Source organism: Pteronotus mesoamericanus, unplaced genomic scaffold (genome assembly GCF_021234165.1).
Source record: "Pteronotus mesoamericanus isolate MK-2021 breed Mesoamerican mustached bat unplaced genomic scaffold, CSHL_Meso_final scaffold_36, whole genome shotgun sequence".
In the NCBI taxonomy this organism is placed as follows: Eukaryota; Metazoa; Chordata; class Mammalia; order Chiroptera; family Mormoopidae; genus Pteronotus; species Pteronotus mesoamericanus.
The window spans coordinates 5,160,224-5,181,325 of NW_026555313.1; the positions used below are offsets into that span (position 1 = coordinate 5,160,224).

The 21,102-nt window shown below is 34.9% G+C and overlaps 1 protein-coding gene across 1 annotated transcript in view; it reads left to right on the forward strand.

Annotated features, from left to right (window-relative positions):
• CNTN5 (contactin 5) overlaps window positions 1-21,102 on the forward strand; it is a 480,323-nt gene that overhangs the window by 125,085 nt on the left and 334,136 nt on the right. The window contains exon 6 of the mRNA XM_054592597.1: window positions 18,550-18,753. Within this exon, the coding sequence (XP_054448572.1) occupies window positions 18,550-18,753 (204 nt within the window). The remainder of the gene's footprint in view (window positions 1-18,549; window positions 18,754-21,102) is intronic.

Sequence of the window (21,102 nt, forward strand, 5' to 3'; positions counted from 1 at the left end):
GATATTCTGTTTCATCTAATATGATAGTGATGCTATATATTCTTCATTTCAGATGAATTACTAATTTCTGACTTTTTTGGTGTGGTTTCTATCTCCTTTTTAGGCTTCCTATCACTTTGTAGAATTCCTCACTTTGAAATCATGTATTCTTTCCCTAAGTTCATTGAGCATCCATATAACCAGTGTTTTGAACTTTTCATCTGGTAGATTTCTTGACTCTATTTTTGTTTAGTTACTTTTGTCCTGTTCTTTCATTTGGGAAATGTTTCTTCATCCTTCATTTTGGCTGACTCCTTGTGTATCTTTCTGTGTTTTAGATGGAGCTGCTACATCTCCCAGTCTTAGCAGAGTATGCTAAGGTATACGAGTATGTAGTAAGAGTATGCACAGGACACCTAATACGTAAGTGCCTTGATGTAGTCCCTATGTAGTAGGTGTCCTTATGCAGTAAGCATTCTATGCATACTCTAGTAGGTAGTAGGTGTCCTGTGGGGTCCAGTGGAGCAGCCTCCCTGTTTATCTGTGCTGCGTGCTCCAGGAGCGTCCCTTGTGTGGGCTGTGTGTCCTCTCCTATTGCAGCTGAGCCCTGATTGCTATTAGCATTGTTAATAGGTGGTTTTTGACCTTCAGGCTGCTTGGCTGTGAGAAATAGTCATGACTACAGGAAACAAGCTGAGGTTGTGAGGAGGCTGACCCCATGGAGAAGGATGCAATTTAGCAGAGTTCTGGTGCTTGCCAAGTCTACTCTTTAGGTATGTCTTTTGTGGTGATAATTGGCTGGTACTCTATCGTGGTCTGAAAGCAGCCACCAAATATAATCATTCTGAGGCCTGTTCAGAGAGGCTCTGGTGCAGGTTGAGGTCAGCAGTTGCCTTTGTCTAGCCTCAGCCCACCTGGTAGGAGCTTCCGTTGGTAGCCGCCTGTGCTGGGCCTGTGGGTTCCTGGAAGTGGTTATGCTGTGAACTGAGGCCACTACCACTCTTACCTTCCTTGTGGCTACTTAACGAGATGCACAGGGTATGCTGAGGCTAGCAGTTGCTTGTTTGGGATTGGCAGATATTTGAGAAATTTTAGAAAATTCCATAGCATGTGCTCAGGCTGACAGCTTGTGTGAATTAGCCTCTGAAAAAAGTTTGGGTCAGGTGGGGTCTCAGAGTATCACCTGGGTGGGGTAAGAGTAGTATCAGTCTGGTTAATGAAGACTGAGACTTTATGCCCACCTGTTCCTGCAGGCTCAGTGGGGAGAGGGCTTACCAAAGGAACAATGGTTTGCCGGCGCTGTAGTCCCAGAGAGAGCTGACCCTCCATCCTTTGCCCTGAAGCCAGACAGTTCAGCTCTTCCCCATATGTCCCTGGCAACTTCTGAGCTGCTATCTTTTTTTCTGATCTTAGGGAGGCGTTTGTGAGCAAGTAAATCCACATGTGGGCCCTTCAAGAGAACGCCTTGCTCTGAATGGTGTGGCTCAGTTGATTGAGCATTGTTTTGCAGGAAGAAAAGTTGCCAGTTCGAATCCTGGTTGGGGCACATACCTGGGTTGTGGGTTTGGTCTCCAGTTAGGGCACATGCAGAAGGCAATCAGGCAATGTTTCTCTCACATCGATGTTTCTCTCCCTCTTTCTTCCCCCCTTCCCTTCCCTCTAGAAATAAATAAAATCTTTAAAAAAAAAAAAGAAGAGGACACTTGAGTCTCCAGTAGCCCTCCATCTCACCCAGACTGAGTCCCTGCTACTTTTTAGAACCAACTATTACAGGATCTCCTTTTCCTGGTGCTGATGCTCCAGGCTGGGGAGCCCTCACTCCACAGTGGGGGCCTCTGCAGCTGAGACAAGCTTCTCAATTCGTAACTACCCCAACTCAGTGTGGGACCAGTCCATCCCTCCTCTCTGTTTCTCCTGCCAGTCCTGATCCACCTTCTTTATATCCTCAGTTATAAGAGTCTGTTCAGCCAGTCTCCAGGTGGTTCTCAAGGGTGAATGTTTTACAGTTTAGTTGTAATTTTGATGTGGTCATGAGAGGAAGCGAGTACAGTGTTTACCTACTCTGCCATTGTGACCAGAAGTCTGTCCATAATCTTTTTAGTGAAAGATTCTAAGCACTTAAGTTCTCTTAAGTTATTTCTATTTAATATTTACCAAATATTATGAAAGAAAGTATCTCTCCATTTTCAGAACAGAGCAACAAAGACAGGAACATTTTGTAACTTGCCCAAGGTTACATCAAGATAAAAGGTGAAAGCAAGGTTTAAAAAATTTAAAACTAGAAATCTAGCTGAAAGAAATTAAATACCTTGTATCTGAATTAGCATGTGCATGATTTGACTCACTTTAGATTATGAGTTCAGACTTTATTAATCTTGGTTAACACTGACATTTGTGTAGCTTTGCTCAGAAGAACCTACCTTTTACTACAGTTTATTAACTGATTTGCCAACCATTCAGTGATTCTACAGTAATTTCTATAGTGAAAAAATATGTATAAAATATGGAATGTCATAAGTTATATCAATAAAATGCCTTCACATGGTGATTTAACAATCTGGAAATTTCTGTAACAATATAAGAAACCAATTTTTTTCTCTGTTTACATTATTACACCCAAATAATGTAAATATTCATGTAAATTGTTTTCTCCTTGTATATTACATCTATCAGAAATTTACATTTTGTTTCCATTATCTTGAATTAATTCATATGGCCTTCATTTTTAATGCAATTAAATGAGTTCCATAAATACATATTTCATTATTTTTAAAATGTGGTTAAAAAGTAACCACAAATGATTGAGCAAAAAGAAGTAAATTTAATGTATTGTTTCAGGTTTCACACATAACTTACAATTCTGTATGTTTGTAAAGTAAATTATTTATGCAGAATCACAAATGACTGAGTAAAAAGAGGTAAATTAAATGCATTGTTTCAGATTTCACAGACAACTTACATTCTGTATGTTTGCAAGATAGATGATATGCAGACTCAAAAAGCTGGAAAGCTCACGTAACTGAACTTTCTTCCACACCCCATACACTTTTATATAAGGAAGAAGAAAATAACAATCTCATATTGTTTATGTCATGTCACTGTGTGAATATAAAGTCAACATAGATTTTGACATTTTAAAAAATTATTTTGGCAATTAACAGAAAAAAAAGCCCAAAAGATTTTGAAAATATTAAAATTCATTTTGAGTCATGAAATGAAACTAAATAACATTTCTTAAAGTTAGCTGCCTTAATTTTAGTATCAATCTACTTATATCTATCTATTTATCTACCTATCCATCTACTTACTTATAAACTAAAATAGAAATATCACCAAATAACTCAAATGGTTGGTTAACTAGAATATATCAGTTGTAGATTAATCTAGATCAGTGATTTTCAAAAATAAGTGATCATTCCCAGGGGAGATTTGGCACTGTCTAGAGACAGATCTGATTGTCCTAAATGGGTGGGTGAAGGGGATGATAAAATGCTATTAACATCTAATGGGTAGAGGGTAGAGGTAGGGACATCCTACAATGCACAGGAATGTCTCTCACAACAATTATCTGGCTCCAAATGTCAATAGTCCTATTCAGAAACTTTGCTCTAGATAATGGGAAGTTTAATGAATTAAGATATTTTATATCAGCAATAAATTTATACAATTTGTACTCTTTACTTTTTAATTCCTCAAAATATCAGTATTACTGGAGGGTACTTATTCTCAGAAATAAAGATACTGAGTAAACTAATCAACTACTATTTGAAACAAGTAAAATGGCAAAAGGAAGTCATAGGAGATGAGCAAAGAAGAGTATGGTACTACAAAGTTATTAAAATTGGAATGGCTCCACATAGGCCAGAACCCTAGTGTTCTCATAAAGATACTACTACATTATCTAATCATAAGTATTCATTTAGGCATAGTATTACAACAACGTCAACATTATTAGTATCTCCTTGGTCAATTTCCACATATGCATTTTAATTATTTTCCCCTGATGTAATCATTGATGGAAATATTGGTGTATGGGAGTGCTTGTCCACTTGCAAAGTACAGCCTTCATGCTGTGTTTTAAAAATGTGACAGTCCTATCTTAGGACTTCATTACAGAGTTAATAAAATCAGTGCTGTGTTGCTGTGGTTCCACAGCAAAAATCCATCACTCTGAGGCCTGTGCTTCTTTCTACAGATAAATTAATGCATTCATTTTGATGTCATCTCTTTGTAATTAAAGGAAAAGCTTAGGTTAAGAGTAAATAATGCAAAAACTGTACAAAGAGGCAATATTTCAAAATGTTGGTTTGATAACAAAAGAACTAATTAAAAAAAAAACAAGAATGGCACAGATTTTATTAACAAACATTCACCACAGACTATGAATCAGTAATCTTAAATGATATAAACAAAGCAAAAGAAATATATCTTAGAACTCTACTTACAGGTTCTCCAAGTTCACCATTTAAAAGTCCTGTTTCGTTTATTTTCTCCTTCACTTTCAACATTTGTGAAAACAGCTAATAATTGTATTGTTACTTCTATAAATTCTCCTCACTTCAGGCCAACCTAACTGGTGATATAAAACCCAGCAAATTGTCTAGAATATTTGTATTTATGAAAGTCTAATGTTCTTATTACATCTATACATATCTATATGCATAATAGACTATATGTATTCCCATGGGGTTCTGAAAAAACTTCCTTATAAATCATTTTAATTATTTTATTTATCACCTCATAAATGGAAAAACTGTGCCCAAAAGCTTAATCAAAACATTCATGTTAAGACACATAGCAGAAAATATTTTTAACAATTCACTCATTCTGTATTCATTCAACAATTAGTTATGGTGTGCCAGCCACTTCTGAGAATAGTTAGGGATGTGGTGGTGAATGAAATAGAGAAGGTTCCTGCCCTAAGAAAACTCATATTGTATTCCAGAAACAACCAGAAGTTAGGTAGGTAGATAGACGATAGATAGATGATGATGATAAATGACAGAAAGATAGATAGGTAGATAGATAGATAGATAGTACATAAAAAAATAGATTTTTGATAGGGCTGGTTTAGCTAACTTGGTCAGGCAGGACCTCCCAGAACAAGTCATTTGAGCAGAGACTTAAAAGAAGTTAAGCAGTGAGCCACACAAGTATCTGGGGGAAAACTGTTTAGGGATAAGGTGACAATTAATGCACATCTTTTAAGTTGAAAATTAGCACCAAGAAAACCAGTGTGGCTGGGTGTTAAGTGGGGAAGCACCACAGGTGGTTGCTCGTCCCCAGTTGGGGCAAAAACTGCTGCAGGGACAGAGCAAGTCGCGGAAAGTGTGGCACTCTGAGATCTGAGGGTTACCAGCCAGGGCCCCTAAGATGGGAGTGAGGACTCTGAATCCTGCAGAGTCTGTCCTGGGGTTGTCACAGGTGAGGGAGTAAACACAAGACATCTCAAACACTTCTCTGTTTGTCAGAAGAGGGCACATGGCACATCCCACTCATGAGGAAGGCCCCAAGTCCCTTTGTTCAAAGGCTTTTATTGAAAGGGTTATCAGTGGGGCTAGGTAACAGGAAGGCACAGGTCATCTCATTACATCAGTATGTTAATGTTTACAGAGAATAGATGGTGTTTTGAAGAAAAATGGCAGGAACACACCGATTTACATGGGTCCAAGAGGAGACTAGTAAACAAGAGAGATGAGTAAATATGAGAGTGCCCAAAGGTATAGGGTTAGGATCTGTGAATAATGTAAATTTCCTTCCCAGCATGAGCTGGCTATCATATCTTTTGAGGGAGAAAAAAAGCACACTTTAAAGAATTTACTTTTAGGCCTGATTACCCCTGGGAACGGCCAGATCTAGTTGTTTTTTTTTTGTTTTTGTTTTTGTTTTTCTGTATCAGCCTACTTTTGATATTTATGTTTATTTACTCAATTATGTTTATTCCAATCTTATTCAGATTAGCCATATATAAAATTTCCTGATCTAGTTTAGAGCTGTCCCCAGTATTGTTTTGAGCCTGAGCCAGGCGGGGGGAGGGAGCTGCCAAGAGACAAGGAGACTTCTTTCAGCCAGAATGAGGGCTCCGGCCATGTCCAAGCCGAGCTGAGGAGTGTGGGCCTTTTTGCCCTTTCACTGTGTCCCCCATGCTCACGTCTGCTGCCCTTATCAGCCAATGTCTGTCTTAGGTTATTTCATCCTCATGAGAAAACTTACCCATCTTCAACAAGCGGCCATCACAGGGCCAAGCAGGATAGTGTGAAGGGGGAAGGGTCTGTGCCTCTGTCAGAGGGACAGGTTTCATCTCCTCAGGGGCCTATTTTCCCAAGGCCTCCCTGATTATTTCCAGCCTTGGGGCCCTCCAGCCTGTCAGCGGGGTTACAGTTCCAGAAACCAGACAGGGCGTTTCCCAACAGCTGGGGTGGATTGGAGAAAAGAAAGATGGTGTTAAGATTGAAAAGACGGTCAGAGGTAAACTTATGTAGGGCTTTATAAGATTTATAAAATTCTATTACCATGGTTTGAAAAATAGTATAAGAAAATATCTTCTTTCACTAATGATGAAACAACAAAACACTGCATTTATCATTAGAAAGGAATTTATAACTGTTCACTGGACACTATAGTTCATTGAAAACTATTTTAGACAACTAGAGATATAATATGCAATTATACTTTCATACAACTCAAGATATACCTAATTGTCTTTCACAAAAACATGATATTCTGTTTAAAGTTTCTAAATAAAAATAAATAATTCTATATTTTAAATGTTCACCACATTTTACAGTAAGCATATGACACAGGCCCTGCTCCAGGTGAATATACAATCTGGTAGGAGAAATGATATATCCACGGAGGACAGATCAATTAGATAACATAGGCAGTACCAATAAAAAAAAGAGTGTGTTGTGTGGATGGCGAATAAAGAGTAGGGAGACCACATAATTTATTTAATATCTAAAGTGGAATATTTTTAGACTGAAAGAGGGGTTTATCAATAATGTTTCTGGGGAAAATGGTGTAAATTATCACTCTTTTAAGCAAATCAGGACACAAGTAATGATAGGTCTGTAGAATTTTAGAAAATAAGTTAATCGTAAGTTCGAGTGACTCCTCAAGACTTTCAAGAAAATGACAGCTGCACTGGGCCTGTGTCTAGGCAAGTGGCCCGGCAGAAGGAATGTGGAAATGCTTCTGGTCCAGAGGAATAACATTTCTAGAGACATTTTGATTTGAGAATCACCCTACAATGAAGCACTGATGATTGTGAAGAGTGGGAGATAATACTGGATGGTGAAGAAAGAGAGGGATTGACGTATAAGAGCAGAGTTTGCAGTAGAGTTCAAAGTCTATGAAAAAGAGTCTAATACAAGAGTCATATAAGGTCTATTGGTAGGCATGTGACATGAACAGAGTAAAACTACTCCTGAACTTCATTTCAGTGTTGTCAGGTGAGAACATTGTAGAGCAACATGTAGTATAAAGTATACAGATATTTTATAGGCATATCTATATGTTGTTGCATGATAAATTGGAGCAGAATAGTATATGAGTATATCAAAGTTAAATCCTTCTTTTCTGCATAAGTGTATATTTACATATGAAATAATGTTTTAACAGGTTTTTAGAGTGACTGCTAAATTGATTTTGCAAAGAGGATAAACATAGGAAAAATTATATATGTATACATATATATATGCTAATACAGGATTTTAGATAATAATGACTATTTATGAATACTTACTATAGTCCTGAAATTATGTTAACCTGTCTTCTAAAAATTCTCCCCAAATCCTGTGAGCTAAATGTTATTGTGATTATTTGACAGATAAATAAATAGAACTAAAGAAGTCAGGTGATTAGCTGAAGACCACACAGCTGCTAGATGATAGTGCAAAAATCCAAAGGCATTTCTGCATTGTTGTAAAGTCCATGATCATGTCCATGGTGTCATATTACCTCACACCTATGCATGTGCTCACTGACTTGAGCCCCATGTAGTTCAATTCTTGTACAGAGGTCCCAGCTGAATAGGAAGCTGGGTACTTAATGCACATCTCATTTCATTCAAATAACATTGTGTTAGTATCATCATTGTTTTAATCATTTCTTCCCAGTAAACATACTGGATAAGTACTAGCACTTAAAAAAAATACCTCTTTCTGCTCTGCCTATTTGCTGATATGATGTAGTGTAATATTTTACAGTTTTCATTTAAGCAATTGGTGTGCAGTCTGTTTCTTTGGGTGATGCTTCTATATCAGAATCCCTCATTCTCACCTTTAAATGTCAACTCCTAAATCAGTGGTTTCTGAGTAAATTTATCATCCTAACAACTAGTTTATAGTTTTTAAATTTGTAGTAATTCCTACAGACATTCAGTTTTCCTATATTTAAAGCTATAATATTATTTAAACTTGTTGGGTTCCAAGAAAATTGTAGTATTTTTATTCCAGCTATTATAGTTTCTAGTAATCTTGTGAATTGGGAAAATACCACTGAGTTAATCACCAAATTTATTAATGAGCCGCCAAACTAGAAAGAGTTGCTTGGGGGGAAATACATCACAGAACCCATACTTGTGGAGAAGGAGAAAAACCTAAGTAATTGATGCTCAACAAAGGAGTCTGAATCAGTTTGGTTTTTAAGAAATAAATACCTTCTGTGTCCAGAAATTTAAGGAAGGGTTAAAGATTAATGCAACAGAGGAACTGACTAACAAATACCAGTTCCAGGGAACTGAAGTCTGGAAACCTTTTGGACAAATAAATAAAAAGGAAAACGGAGATACAAAAAACCAATTGATTCAGGGAGAATCAACATTTTTTTTTCATTCAAACTTTTAATTTCCATACCACATTTCTCTGAAAAACTAACATGAATATTAGGGTGAAAATAATGACCAATCTTAATTACTGAATATATATATATATATATCTATATATAGATATATATATATATATGGCATATTCCTGTTTTACAATGTGTTCTTTTAATTTTTCAAACTTTCTTATTATTCAGTAGTGAACTTTTTAATAATGTCTAGTTTACAAATATACTTTGATAATATGTAATTAGAGAAAATTAACATTTGGAGATTAAAGTGCAACCATAATTATAAAAATCAAAAACCATCTGATTTTTGTAGAAAAATGTCTTACACAATTAGTAAATTTTAAATAGTTTTTGTACCATTTACTTTATTAGTGTAATTCATACCAACTTTTTTATTTTTTAAAGAAATAAACTAAAAAAATCCTAATCGAAAGTTTCATGCTCTATAAATTTATATAAATAAAAATTTGAAGATTTATTACAGTGATCACATATCAACAGAGATAAATATATGTTTTATGATTAGGAATTATTTTTTGAAGTAGGTGAGTGAAAGGGAAAAACCCCCAGAGCAGAAAATAAACCATCTCAATGACTTTTGATAAATAGACAATACCTGCTATTTCTATATGGTGCATGGCAACATAACAAATAAATTACCTTCATTAAAGATTTGCATGAAGGATTAATGAGCATTAGTTAAGCCACAAAAGCACAAAGAACGTTTATGAAAAATTACAAGTGTAAGAAGTTGAGCAGCAGAGAATCTCGATAAAATAATTTATCTTGCCTGAAGATTTTCTGCTGTAGCTATATGATAAATGTAACCCAAACACAGCCAAAGTTTCACATTTAGCATGCAAAATTTAGGCAAATCTCAACTTTAGAGGGTTTTGTCCTCTGTGACTCACCTACTGAGAAGAGGTATAATTTATTAAACATATTTGTTTTTGTTAACATTTATCCAGCTATAAATCTTTAAATTTATAGCATCAACTTTTCATAGCAGGAAATTAAAAGAAGTAAATATATCTTTTAAAATTCATTGTCAGTGAAAACTTTTGAGTGTTTTGAATCCTTACCTTATGAATTTTCTTTTGCTTTCAGTGCACAAAGCTAAACTGAAATTTAATTATTTTAGTTATATACAAGTGACAAATATTTTATGGGTAAAAGGAATTTTACTAATGAAATAGGAAAATGAGAAAACTTTATTTTACTAACCAAGGTTCCCATTTTCCTCCCTTTGGAATATTGCTCAAAATTAATGGTTTTACTCATCAATTGACACACTGTGCGGCTAACTTGCAGTAGGTTTCTATGCTAACAGAACATATCCTTACCATTTTACATAGCTAAAATTTTTGTGGCTTTGTGACCACAGTTCTGTTTTTCTTTGTTTGTTTGTTTGTTTGTTTGTTTTAATTTTTCAAGTACATTTGTCTCCATTTTCCTTCCACCAATAAAACTGCGACCACAGTTTTATTAAATTGTGACTCAATGGTCATAAGAACTTCCAGCAACCTGTTTTGGTTTGGTGAGTGGCATTCAGACACTGCTCTGATTAGTTGCTATGAAGCATCAAAGTTTCAACTGGCAAAAGTAGACCCCGACACATGTATAACAATCTAATAAATACTTAAAACCACTGTTCATCAAGTTCTTTTTTTTCAAATGAAGATCTATGCTCAGTAAGAATTGTCAGTCAAGTCATTGATCTCTGCATCTTTGTTTTGTTACCTGTAAAATAGGGTTACATATATATGTATGTAGGTATATATGTGTGTATGTATGTGTAAATATACACACACATACATATATCTCACAATGTCTGGAACATAGTACATACTCTACAGGTTTACTAGATCCTACTGGTGCGACACCCCCATTCCTCTCAGCTGGGAAATGCACCATCTATTCGTCTGCCCCTTTCCAGAGAATTTCCCTTGCCTGGAAACTTCCTGCCCTGCCCTTACTGCACCTCCTTTCCCCCTGCCAGTAGCTAACAACTGGCTGTTGTGGGGGAGGAGAGCACAAACGACTGATTCTGTTTATTTACTATTGATTCACTCATCAAATCTACAGTGGAATTAGTGTTCCAGAGTCCCAAATGGAATTAGTCCCAAACTAATCTCTGGTAGAGGACCACATCCTTTCTTAGCTTTTTAATATTTTCCTTGCCTCACCCTGTTTCTTTTAATTTCTAGTCCTGGGAACACTCTATCAATAAATCATATTCAAAATAACCTGCTTCTTGCCCTGACAGGGAGGGTGACTCTGTTGGTAGGAGCATCGTCTCATGCACCAAAACATTGCAGGTTCAATCCTCAGTCAGGGTGCATATGGTAGGCAACCAGTCAATGTTTCCCTTTTACATTAATGTCTCTCTCTCTCTCTCTCTCTCTCCCCCCTCTTTTTCTCTCCCCCCTTTCCTCTCTAAAATCAATAAGCCTATCCTTGGGTGAGAATTTTTTTTAAATCTGCTTATCAGACTCTTTCTAGGAAATTGACGTAAGACAATAAATGCTCGCTATTGTTGCTGTTATTGTTGTTATTAAGCTGTCTGATACTCTGATTTACTGAGGATAAACTCTGATTACCTTGGTCATGTCCAATGGATGGACTACAAAGTGTTCCAGCAATTCCTATGGGCCTCTTCTTTAAGCTCTTCTTAACTTTGATAAGCACAGCAAGATCATATCCCCTGGCAAATCCTAGGGCACAGATATCCCATTGTTGATTCAGGGCTGGGATCTGTGAACTGTAACAATGAACTGTGGGAAGTCTAGAGTGAATGCTTTTCAATGCTAAATCTGCAGCCTAAGTTGAACTTGTGCCACTGACGATGTCACACTGTTGAGTAAAAGCTGCCCCTGACCTGAAAGAGTTTACAATTCAGTAAATATAATTTTAAAACCCCTTAGTAAAGCAAGATATTTAGGTTGCATTTTGAAAGTGTTAGTAATGACCTTTATATCTAGACTCATGGCTCCTGGAATAAAGAAGTCCTCTGCAGTGTGAAGCGCTCCACAGTAAACTAACAATAGATGCTGTTACCCAGTTTGTGTAATCACTTGAATGGTGGAACTTGGAATTCAGTTACTCAGAGTCGTTTGAGCTGTGGATTATGAGAGAATGCCAGTGCACTGCTGTTTCTATGTAAATATTCTTTATATTTTGTTTTGCTAAAGGTGTTTTGAATTATATGCACATAAAATTTTATTTTGTTTTGGTGACATATAGGTTTGAAGCAGAACTCTGCTGCTTCTGAGTCTAGGTAACAAACAATGAAAATACTTGTCTCAAAAACTTTAAAAAAAGGAGAATAAGTACTTTGTCTTGTTCAACCAAGATAACTAAAATTTAATGTAATAATACAACCTGTCTATGTATTAAGGTAATTTTATTTTTAAAAACATATAACAAGTGTTCTCTCTTGCATTCTTCAAAACATCTTTGAAAATATCTTGACTGTGCAGGCACTAACCAAGTGTCAGTTTCGCAGCTTTATTCTATTATATTGTTATGTTCAGCATCCTTGCCTCAGGTGAAGGATGCCTACAGGTGAAACTTTCGACACTTGCAGAAAGTAAATCCAACTATATAAGGTTCAAGGTGAATCTGCATTGTACCAAATACTGCATTGTATTAGGTCATTTATCTTGACCCAACAGCTACTCTTGCTGAGAACTTCCTTCATGTTGAACACTCTCCTTTAAATGGCTTATGTAACCCTCAACACAACCATAAAATATATACATTACTGTCCCATTACATGGATACTGAAACTGAGGTTCAGCAAGACTGGGATATGATAAATGAAGCTGTATGATATGATGATAAAATACAGGCTTAGAGTGAGTCAGACAAATTTGAGTTTTTCCTCTGACACTTATTAGCTATAGTTTTCCACTGGTTTCTTCATCTGTTTGAGCCTAAGATCTCTGATGTTAATGATGAGTATAATGATAACTACATCTAGTTCTGTCATAGTAACTTTACATGTAATATATACTTTAACCTACAGCTTTCTATATTAACTGAATTTTAAAAATGAGAAGAGTAAGGTTTAGTAAAGTTAAATAGCTTGCCCAAAGGTGCATAGTTGGTAGATCATGCAGCCATTCCTGAAACTCTGGTTTTTGTGAGTCCAAAGTCCATAGTCTTATTCACTCAAGATGCTGCCTTCTAATCCGTTTGTGTCAGGGGAAGAGACGAGAACTAAGTGGAGAAATGTGTAAAGTTGTGACCCATAGAAAACTCAAGTTACTTCCTTTCCCAGCCCCACCTACTTACATCTCCATACCATTTTGAACAGTACTTTGTTTATAATAATATGTCACTACTTACTTATTTATTGATATTCCTGGTTGTTTTGATCGCAGTCCCCATCCTACACCTGAAAGCCATTTAATGTGAACTGTCAAATCAGCTTCCCCAACAAAAGTGCCAGTGAACAAATCCAAGCAGGGGAAAAAGGACTGACCATACATACGGGCTCTTAACCCGAGAGTCTGGACCACCTTAAAACTTTATGCCCCTTCAACCCTTGCTCAATTTGCCTGGTATATTTGAAAATGTTTCACAAAAACTTTGTAAACATGACCCTTTCTCCTTTGTTCATTGACAGTACATTACAGATACTTAAAACTGCCTGTGCTATTTCTTAGAATCTGTATTTAGCCCAGCTTCAAACATCATCTTTCACTCATATTCTCAAGGCAAAAACAAATTCATGTACATCTTAGAAAATTTACAGTGAAGTTTAAAATATTAAAAAAAACTGAGTCTTGAAATTTAAACTAAAACATATATGTAGGTTTTTAATTGTAATTATTCACTTATTCATTAAATATGTGTTTAGCAACTACACACCAGGAACCCTGTTGGGTTTTAAGGATATATAGTGGTAAAGAAAGTAGATTTAGTCAATACTCTGCCAAGGGTGCTTGATGTAGCTGATAGTGACATTTTCTATCACAATGAACATATAAATCACCAATGTAAAAATATATTTCCTACTTATCTCAGGTTGTATCCCCTTATGATTAGTAGTAATAAGACAATCCTCTACAATTTTTTCATGATATTATTAATTCTAAAATCCAAAATGGTAGCATCAGCTACAAATGCTCTAAAAAACAAAATAATTGTAGTGTAAATTTCTAAAGCCATATTTTATGTTGCAGTAATTTACTAAGTTCCCCTAGTTAAGTAGCTTTACATCAATTAATTTATCAAAAAGGAGAGAGAGGAATCATAATGGATGATGGAATTATAAAAACAAATATTACGAGGCAATTCGTAAGTATTAAAATGTTTATGACATATACTTTACTAAGTAACATCTAATAAAAATTAATGAAAAATATATAAAATTATAAGTAAGAAACTTTATAAAAAATCAAACACAATATATACTTTTTGTACAATATAAGGAAAAATTATAATTGTAGTTATTTGACAGATATAACATTAAATTTCACATTATAGGAGTAACCAGAAAAAGGTAACATCAAGGATTTTTGCAAATGAAACTCATTAAGTGAAATTTTTACTATAAACCATAAAACTGAGCATAACATAAAAATAGAGAAGCTTCTGGTTTTTAAGTGTTCCTTTCTATAGCTAACAAGGAAAAATAAAATAAGGTCCCTGGGAGACTTGCAGTATAAATTGGGTCAGTGAACAACTCAGATGTCATATCCATAGTATTCTCCCCAAGTTCCTTGACCCAATACTTCTGAAGTATACACACATTATTAGGAAGAAGAATGGTTATTTTCTTTATTTTTTTCTTTTAAGATTTAATTTATTTATTTTTAGAGAGGGGAAGGGAGGGAGAAAGAGAGGAAGAGAAATATCAATGTGTGGTTGCCTCTCACACATCCCCTCACTGGGGACCCAGCCCGCAACCCGGGCATGTGCCTTGACTAGAAATCGAACTGGCGACCCTTTGGTTTGCAGGCCAGTACTCAATCAGCTGAGTGACACTAGCAAGGGATATTTTCTAACTTGTAGTTATATTAAACAGTGTTGAAATGAATAGCAGATAATTATTTATTGAAATTGTTTTCAAGGACTTCAGGGAGTCCAGTATGTGGTTTTATTCCCCTTCCTCATACTTTTTTAATTAATGACACTTCAATTTTGAGAAATGAGCATCATTGTTTATATGGGTACTCCTGTTTTTATATCCTGTAACTGTGGAAATATTTTATTTAAGTAATCACCTTTTTGTCAGGGGAGCAAAGAGGAGATCATCTGTTTTGTGACACTGATTTGATTACAACAATTGTATTGAAAGTCTGCAATACATAAAGCCATGAAACTTGGATATTCAGTTAGGAGAATAGACAGGGCCAGCCTAGAAACTTTCCTTCTACCAAAGTTCAGAAATAATGTGTAAAAAAAAAATTTCAATATACAGTTAAGCTCACAAAAAAAGAAAGGAAAAGAAAAGAAAAAGGAAAAAAAAATCCTCAGGTGTCAGAAATAAAGAACTAAAATCTAGGGCTAAAATACTAACTAAAATTTAGGAATGGTGTTAATCTTAAGGAGATCTTGGCAGCAAGGTAAATTGTTTATATGGCATGGAAATAGACTTTAATGTCTAGGAGCTTGACAATGCATGTTCATACTGGGATAAAGTACATATCTTCGGGGCTGCCCGAGAAGGGAAGTTGGAATACCAACAATGTAAGCACCAAGCCATGTCCACAATAGGCTATGACCTCAGTTAACTGAATGACTCTCACTGACTCAGGAAGAAAAACAAAAAAAATTTTCTCAAGAGAAACCAAAGCTTCAAGCCAATAACACAGGATTGCAGGTCAAGTGTATATTATCAAACAGTATCAAAAATGCACTGGTAATATTTAATATAAAAAATTGATTCTAAGTAGGTATAGCCCAAGTGTGGCTCTTAGTAGAAGCTAAAGCAAAATATCCTTGAGAGAGACTCACAACCAAGAATGCACACTATATCTTAAAACGTAGTCATGGTCTGCTAAAATAGGGAGTTCTCACTGAAGAATTGTATTAAGAACATCTAAAACATTTTCTATTGTCCTAACTAAAGAACACTATTAAAAGAAAACCTTAGAAAAATGGGAAAAAATCATAACTGACCAAATAGTCTTAATATTCTTCTGAAATAAATAATAATATTAAAATTTTAATAGCAGTCAGCTTGTATTAAATTATTTTAGGGGTCCAGCACAATTGGTATGAAACAAAGTGATATATAACACAAAAGACTAATGACACCAAGCCTGCCTATGTTTTACTACCTTCCTGAGTTATTTTATAATCCTCAGACTCTAAAATACTGAGTCATACTAAAAATTAATTCTTTTTTTATGATAGTAAAGAAAACTTTGCAAAGGATATTAAAAATGTTAATAGAAAATGAAAAAAACTTTATAATATAAATTAAACAGCAGTCTTAAAAGATATTTCTCCCAGTTCAACATTTTTATTCCTGGCACAGGCACAATCCAATCCAAACTGAGGTTGTTGCCTTTTCTATCATGTACCATTTCTACTTTGAATCTTTCTTGAAATTATGAAATGCTGTCCTATGTAAAACTGAAAACTTATTTTAAAACTAAATAAGTGTTTTTGAACCCTCAAATATTCACTTACCTGTAAGTTTTTTTAAATGCCAATTTTGTATAAATACTTTTTTTCCTCTTCTGACACTATTTTATGAAACATTGACTCAATAAACACTGTCAGCATAAAAGAAATAGTATTTTAATTAATGGTAGACTTTAATTGCCCGCTGCTTTCTTTTCATCAAGTTTTAAATAATACAAACCAAAAATTGAGGTAGCCCCAGTAAAATCTAGAGTAAATAAACTATAAAAATATCAAACTGTCCTTGAATGATGTTTAAATGACAAATGAAACTCTTACTATAACAATTAGAGGAATTCACAGTGTTAAGTGTGAGAAGTCCTTGAATTTAAAGTCTAGTTGAGCAGTGTGATTTCAACTATAGTCTATAGGCCTTCTTTGAGTAAAGCCACATGGATGCTATTAATAAATTCTTAATAAAATACCAACTGCACAGAAGACTGCCAAGTGGGTAACTGTAACTATAAAAAATAGTTTGCTTTGTAAAATATTTGTTAAAATAAAGTTTTTGACATTGTAAATGTGTATTATAATTATAGGGTAATATAATATAACATTTCAAAATTCTCAGGCATCTGCTAGTACTATAATATTTGCCTTAGGAATAATAAATATTGGCTAACCTTGCTTAGTATCAATGTTCTACTCACCCTGTATTTTCATCTTGAACTTTTGCCATCATCTGCTCACTCAAAAGAGATATAAGAATATTCCTGGACAATGTCTCTCTTAGTTTGTTTTATCTCCGCTATATGTCTTGGACAAATATCCTTCTTCATTCTTATAATCATGGTTCTAATTCAGATTTTTTCTGCTTTCATTTCAGTATGCACTATTTTCCTATTGTTTTTTTCCTACAGCCTTACTCTTAAATCCAACATTTTCAGGATCACCAAAATCACCTATGTAATGTATATATATCTATGACAACCCTTTGCTGAAAAATGTCTAGCAGTGCCACACCACATATCAGATAGAGCACAAGCTCCTTAACATATGCACCATGTCAATCTGTGTTAAGTAATTTGGATTTAGCTCCAATCTCTACAACCTATTCTCCGACCACTCCCTTTGTTGAATTTTTTTTACTCCAATAACACTAAACTGTTGGTGGATGTCCGGTCTTACCACCCCACTCCTTTTCTGAATGGCCATCTTCATTTGTCTCCTCTTATTGGTGTAACTTTAGCACCCTATACACTCTTCACCTGGCCAGTTCCAACAAATCTTTTAAGACTTTAAGCTCATACCAACACAAATTTCCCCCTTGGCCTCCATATGTAATCATGCAACTGCCTTCTCAGTCGCATTCTAGATAGCGTGACAAATTTAATCTGTTAAATTTAAACTGATTTTACTCCACCCACATCTCCAAAGAACTGTTCTTTCTATAGTCTTTCAATTTCAGTAAAGAGAAATACATTCTAGCTGCTCAGTTACATAGGTCCAGCATCTTACTCCTTGACTCTTTCTTTTTTTTCTCAGATTTCATAACAAGCTATCGGCAATTCCTGTTAATGATTCCTACCACATTTTTACCAGATCCAATTACTTCTCACCAATATTTGTTAACAAATGAGCAAATGAATGTAGCTCAGGTGTCTCTTAACTCAGGTAGTTTTCATGAATTATCAACGTGACTGCCTACCTGTCTTTTCTTATGCTTTCTTTAGAATAGAATATGTATTTTCATTTATTTATTCCACATTGTTTTATAAGTTTGGGTAACTGACTCCCATTAGACTGACCTTTGAGAATGGAAAACTCTCTCTCATGTTTTTAATTTCAGTGTCAACATGGTGCCAATCATCTAATACACACTTAGCAAACATTGGAATTGAATGAAGGAATGAGTGAATGAATGAACAGAGTAAAGGTTAAGCATCCTTCAGAAATATTCCAGATCTTTTTGTAATCATTAAAACAACAGGTTTTTGAACATGGAATACTAAATTAAATATATGTCTAGATCAAATGTGTCAAATATGTATAGCCTTGAAATATATCTAACACTTAGTAAAGGCTTTGATATTTGAGCTTTAACTGTTATTAAAATAACCTGTCTTTCAACTATTAAATTTTGTGTATTTTCAGAGATCATCTATAGTTGGGTATTTAATGAGTTCCCTTCCTTTGTGGCGGAAGACAGCCGGCGATTCATTTCCCAGGAGACAGGCAACCTTTATATTTCTAAAGTCCAAACATCAGATGTTGGCAGCTATATTTGTCTGGTGAAAAACACAGTGACGAATGCCCGAGTACTTAGTCCTCCAACACCACTCACTCTGCGTAATGACGGTAAGTTGTGTGGCTTCTATTAAGCTGGTCAGCCATCTCAAATGTGAAAAACAATGATGTAGTAGTGTTTTTCTAAGCCCTTAAACCTAGCACAAAATAAATAAAAAGACATTTGCCATGTTTAGAAACTCTGTATTTTCAGCCAGAGATTATGTATACCTTAGAATAAAAATTTTGACATAGGAAATTGATGATCTATAGGTGAGAAATAATAAACATAATGTCCCCTAATGCCAAAATGGGAGAGAGACTGTGAAAAAGGAACTGTAATGAAGATTCCACAGCTCTTTTCTTTGCTCTTGAGTGCCTCTATATAGTACATGTGCATGAATTGCAAGCATTTTATAGGTTCACTTTTTTTTATAGGTTCACTTTTCATTACATTTTTACTTTAGTTACCTTCAGTTTGAATGTTCATCTTTTAATACTTCATGGTATAGTTATAATTGTTATTATTACTTTTCCAATAATAGGAACAGTTGGGACTTTAACTTTTAAGTGCAATTCAGGCAGATTTGATGATTCTATAATTATAGATATTGCTATCTATCTAAAGTATCTTCAAATTTAAACACCTCATTTCCAGTTACAGACATTTACAGTTAAGCATTGCATTAAAGGAGTCAAGTGCCATATTACAGCTGATATATGTGGCTTGCTCTATCATGCAATAAGAATCTATAAATGCATATTAAGAAGTAAGCTTGAAAACTCTTATGTAAAGTTTAAAAAATAATGTACTTTAACAGTACTTTTTCATATACTGAGTTTTAGAAAATATGCTGCTGGAACATATGACCAGAGCTGTAGCACCAGATTTTTGCTTACCACTTAGTTTTTCATCTTATATATTTAGACTTCACAGTAAATATAAGTACTTATATTAGTAATAATACTATCAGGTAGAATGTGTAAATGCGGTATCCATTTTAGAGATGAGCAAGGCAATATTCAAGAGATGAAGGACCTACCGAAGGTCACCCAGCTAGATAACAGCATGGAAGGATAGATGGGGAACTAAAACAGGGATTTGGAGACCAATTGAGAGTCTGTTGAAGCCAGCCAGCGAAGAGGTGATAAGGAACAGAATGGAAGCGGTGGTAATGGCACTGGAGGGCAGGAAGCATGCCTGGGATATGAAGGAGGTAATCAAACATACCAGGATATGCTGATTAATTAAACACGGGGCTGTGGAGTAGGAGGAATCTACAGCACAGTTTGTTGAATGGGTAATGATTCATGGATCATGACCACAACTACAAATGGGAGTTCAACAGCGCTACTCAATCCTACTAAATTTCTGTGAGTTGTTAACCTGTAATTCTCTCAAAAGTTTTTAGAAGCCCCTCTGCTTCCCTTAAACTGACTTATAACCCAGTACCCCATCACAATAAAAACCCATATAAGTATCAAATTTATCTTCCTATTAATAAAATTCAAACCTAACTACATTTCCATTCATACTGTTCCTCCCTTATCCTATTTCAATACCTATAGTATACCACTTCTTCTTCTGTAGGACTATCCCTTTAACTTTGTTGATTTTTGTTCACTCTGGCCTTTTCAGAACATTACAGTGTTAGTCATTATCTCTTATATAACCAATACCAAGTCACTAAACTAATAAGTTATTCTTAGTCACCATATTAATTCATGTGAACAGGTGAAATTGTTGATCTTTTTTATGAACTCTATTTTTTAAAGAATCATTACTTGACCAATACTATATGAAAGGCTCAATAAATAAATACAAATAAGTAAAATGAAACTGTCATCTTTAATAAGAAACAGACAACATCTGCTAAATTTCAATTACATTTTCAATGACAGTCTTAAGATTTTGTGAGAGAAGTTACAAAATTTACATTTTTTCTATAAATTATCTCATGGTGTTTCCTTCGTGGCTCTTTGCCTTCTAATGTGTATTTTCCATCATAGTAATACACCCACATTGAATGAACAGTTTATAAGTGCAGACAAGAAAGCACACATGCACGGACACCCATCTCTCTCCCACCCTTCACATCCCTCTCCTTAAAGCCGACTTTTCAGCCGCTTTTTTTTTCCTTCATGAGGTTCACATATAATGCTAGAAAATATCTATACTTCTTGTTCAGTCAAGTTAAATAAAATCATTAGTGTGGTTAAGAAAGACAATGAAAAGAGTATGAAATAAAGAGAAATGAGTTTAGGAACAAACCCTAAGTATTTCAAATTGTATTGGAAATGTAAAGAATGAAAATCCTACAACAGATAATGATGAGTCAAGAGAGATAATAGGAAAAAAAACAGTAGTGTAGGATCAAGAAAGCCAAGGGAAATGAATGTTTGAACAAGGAGAAGCTGTAT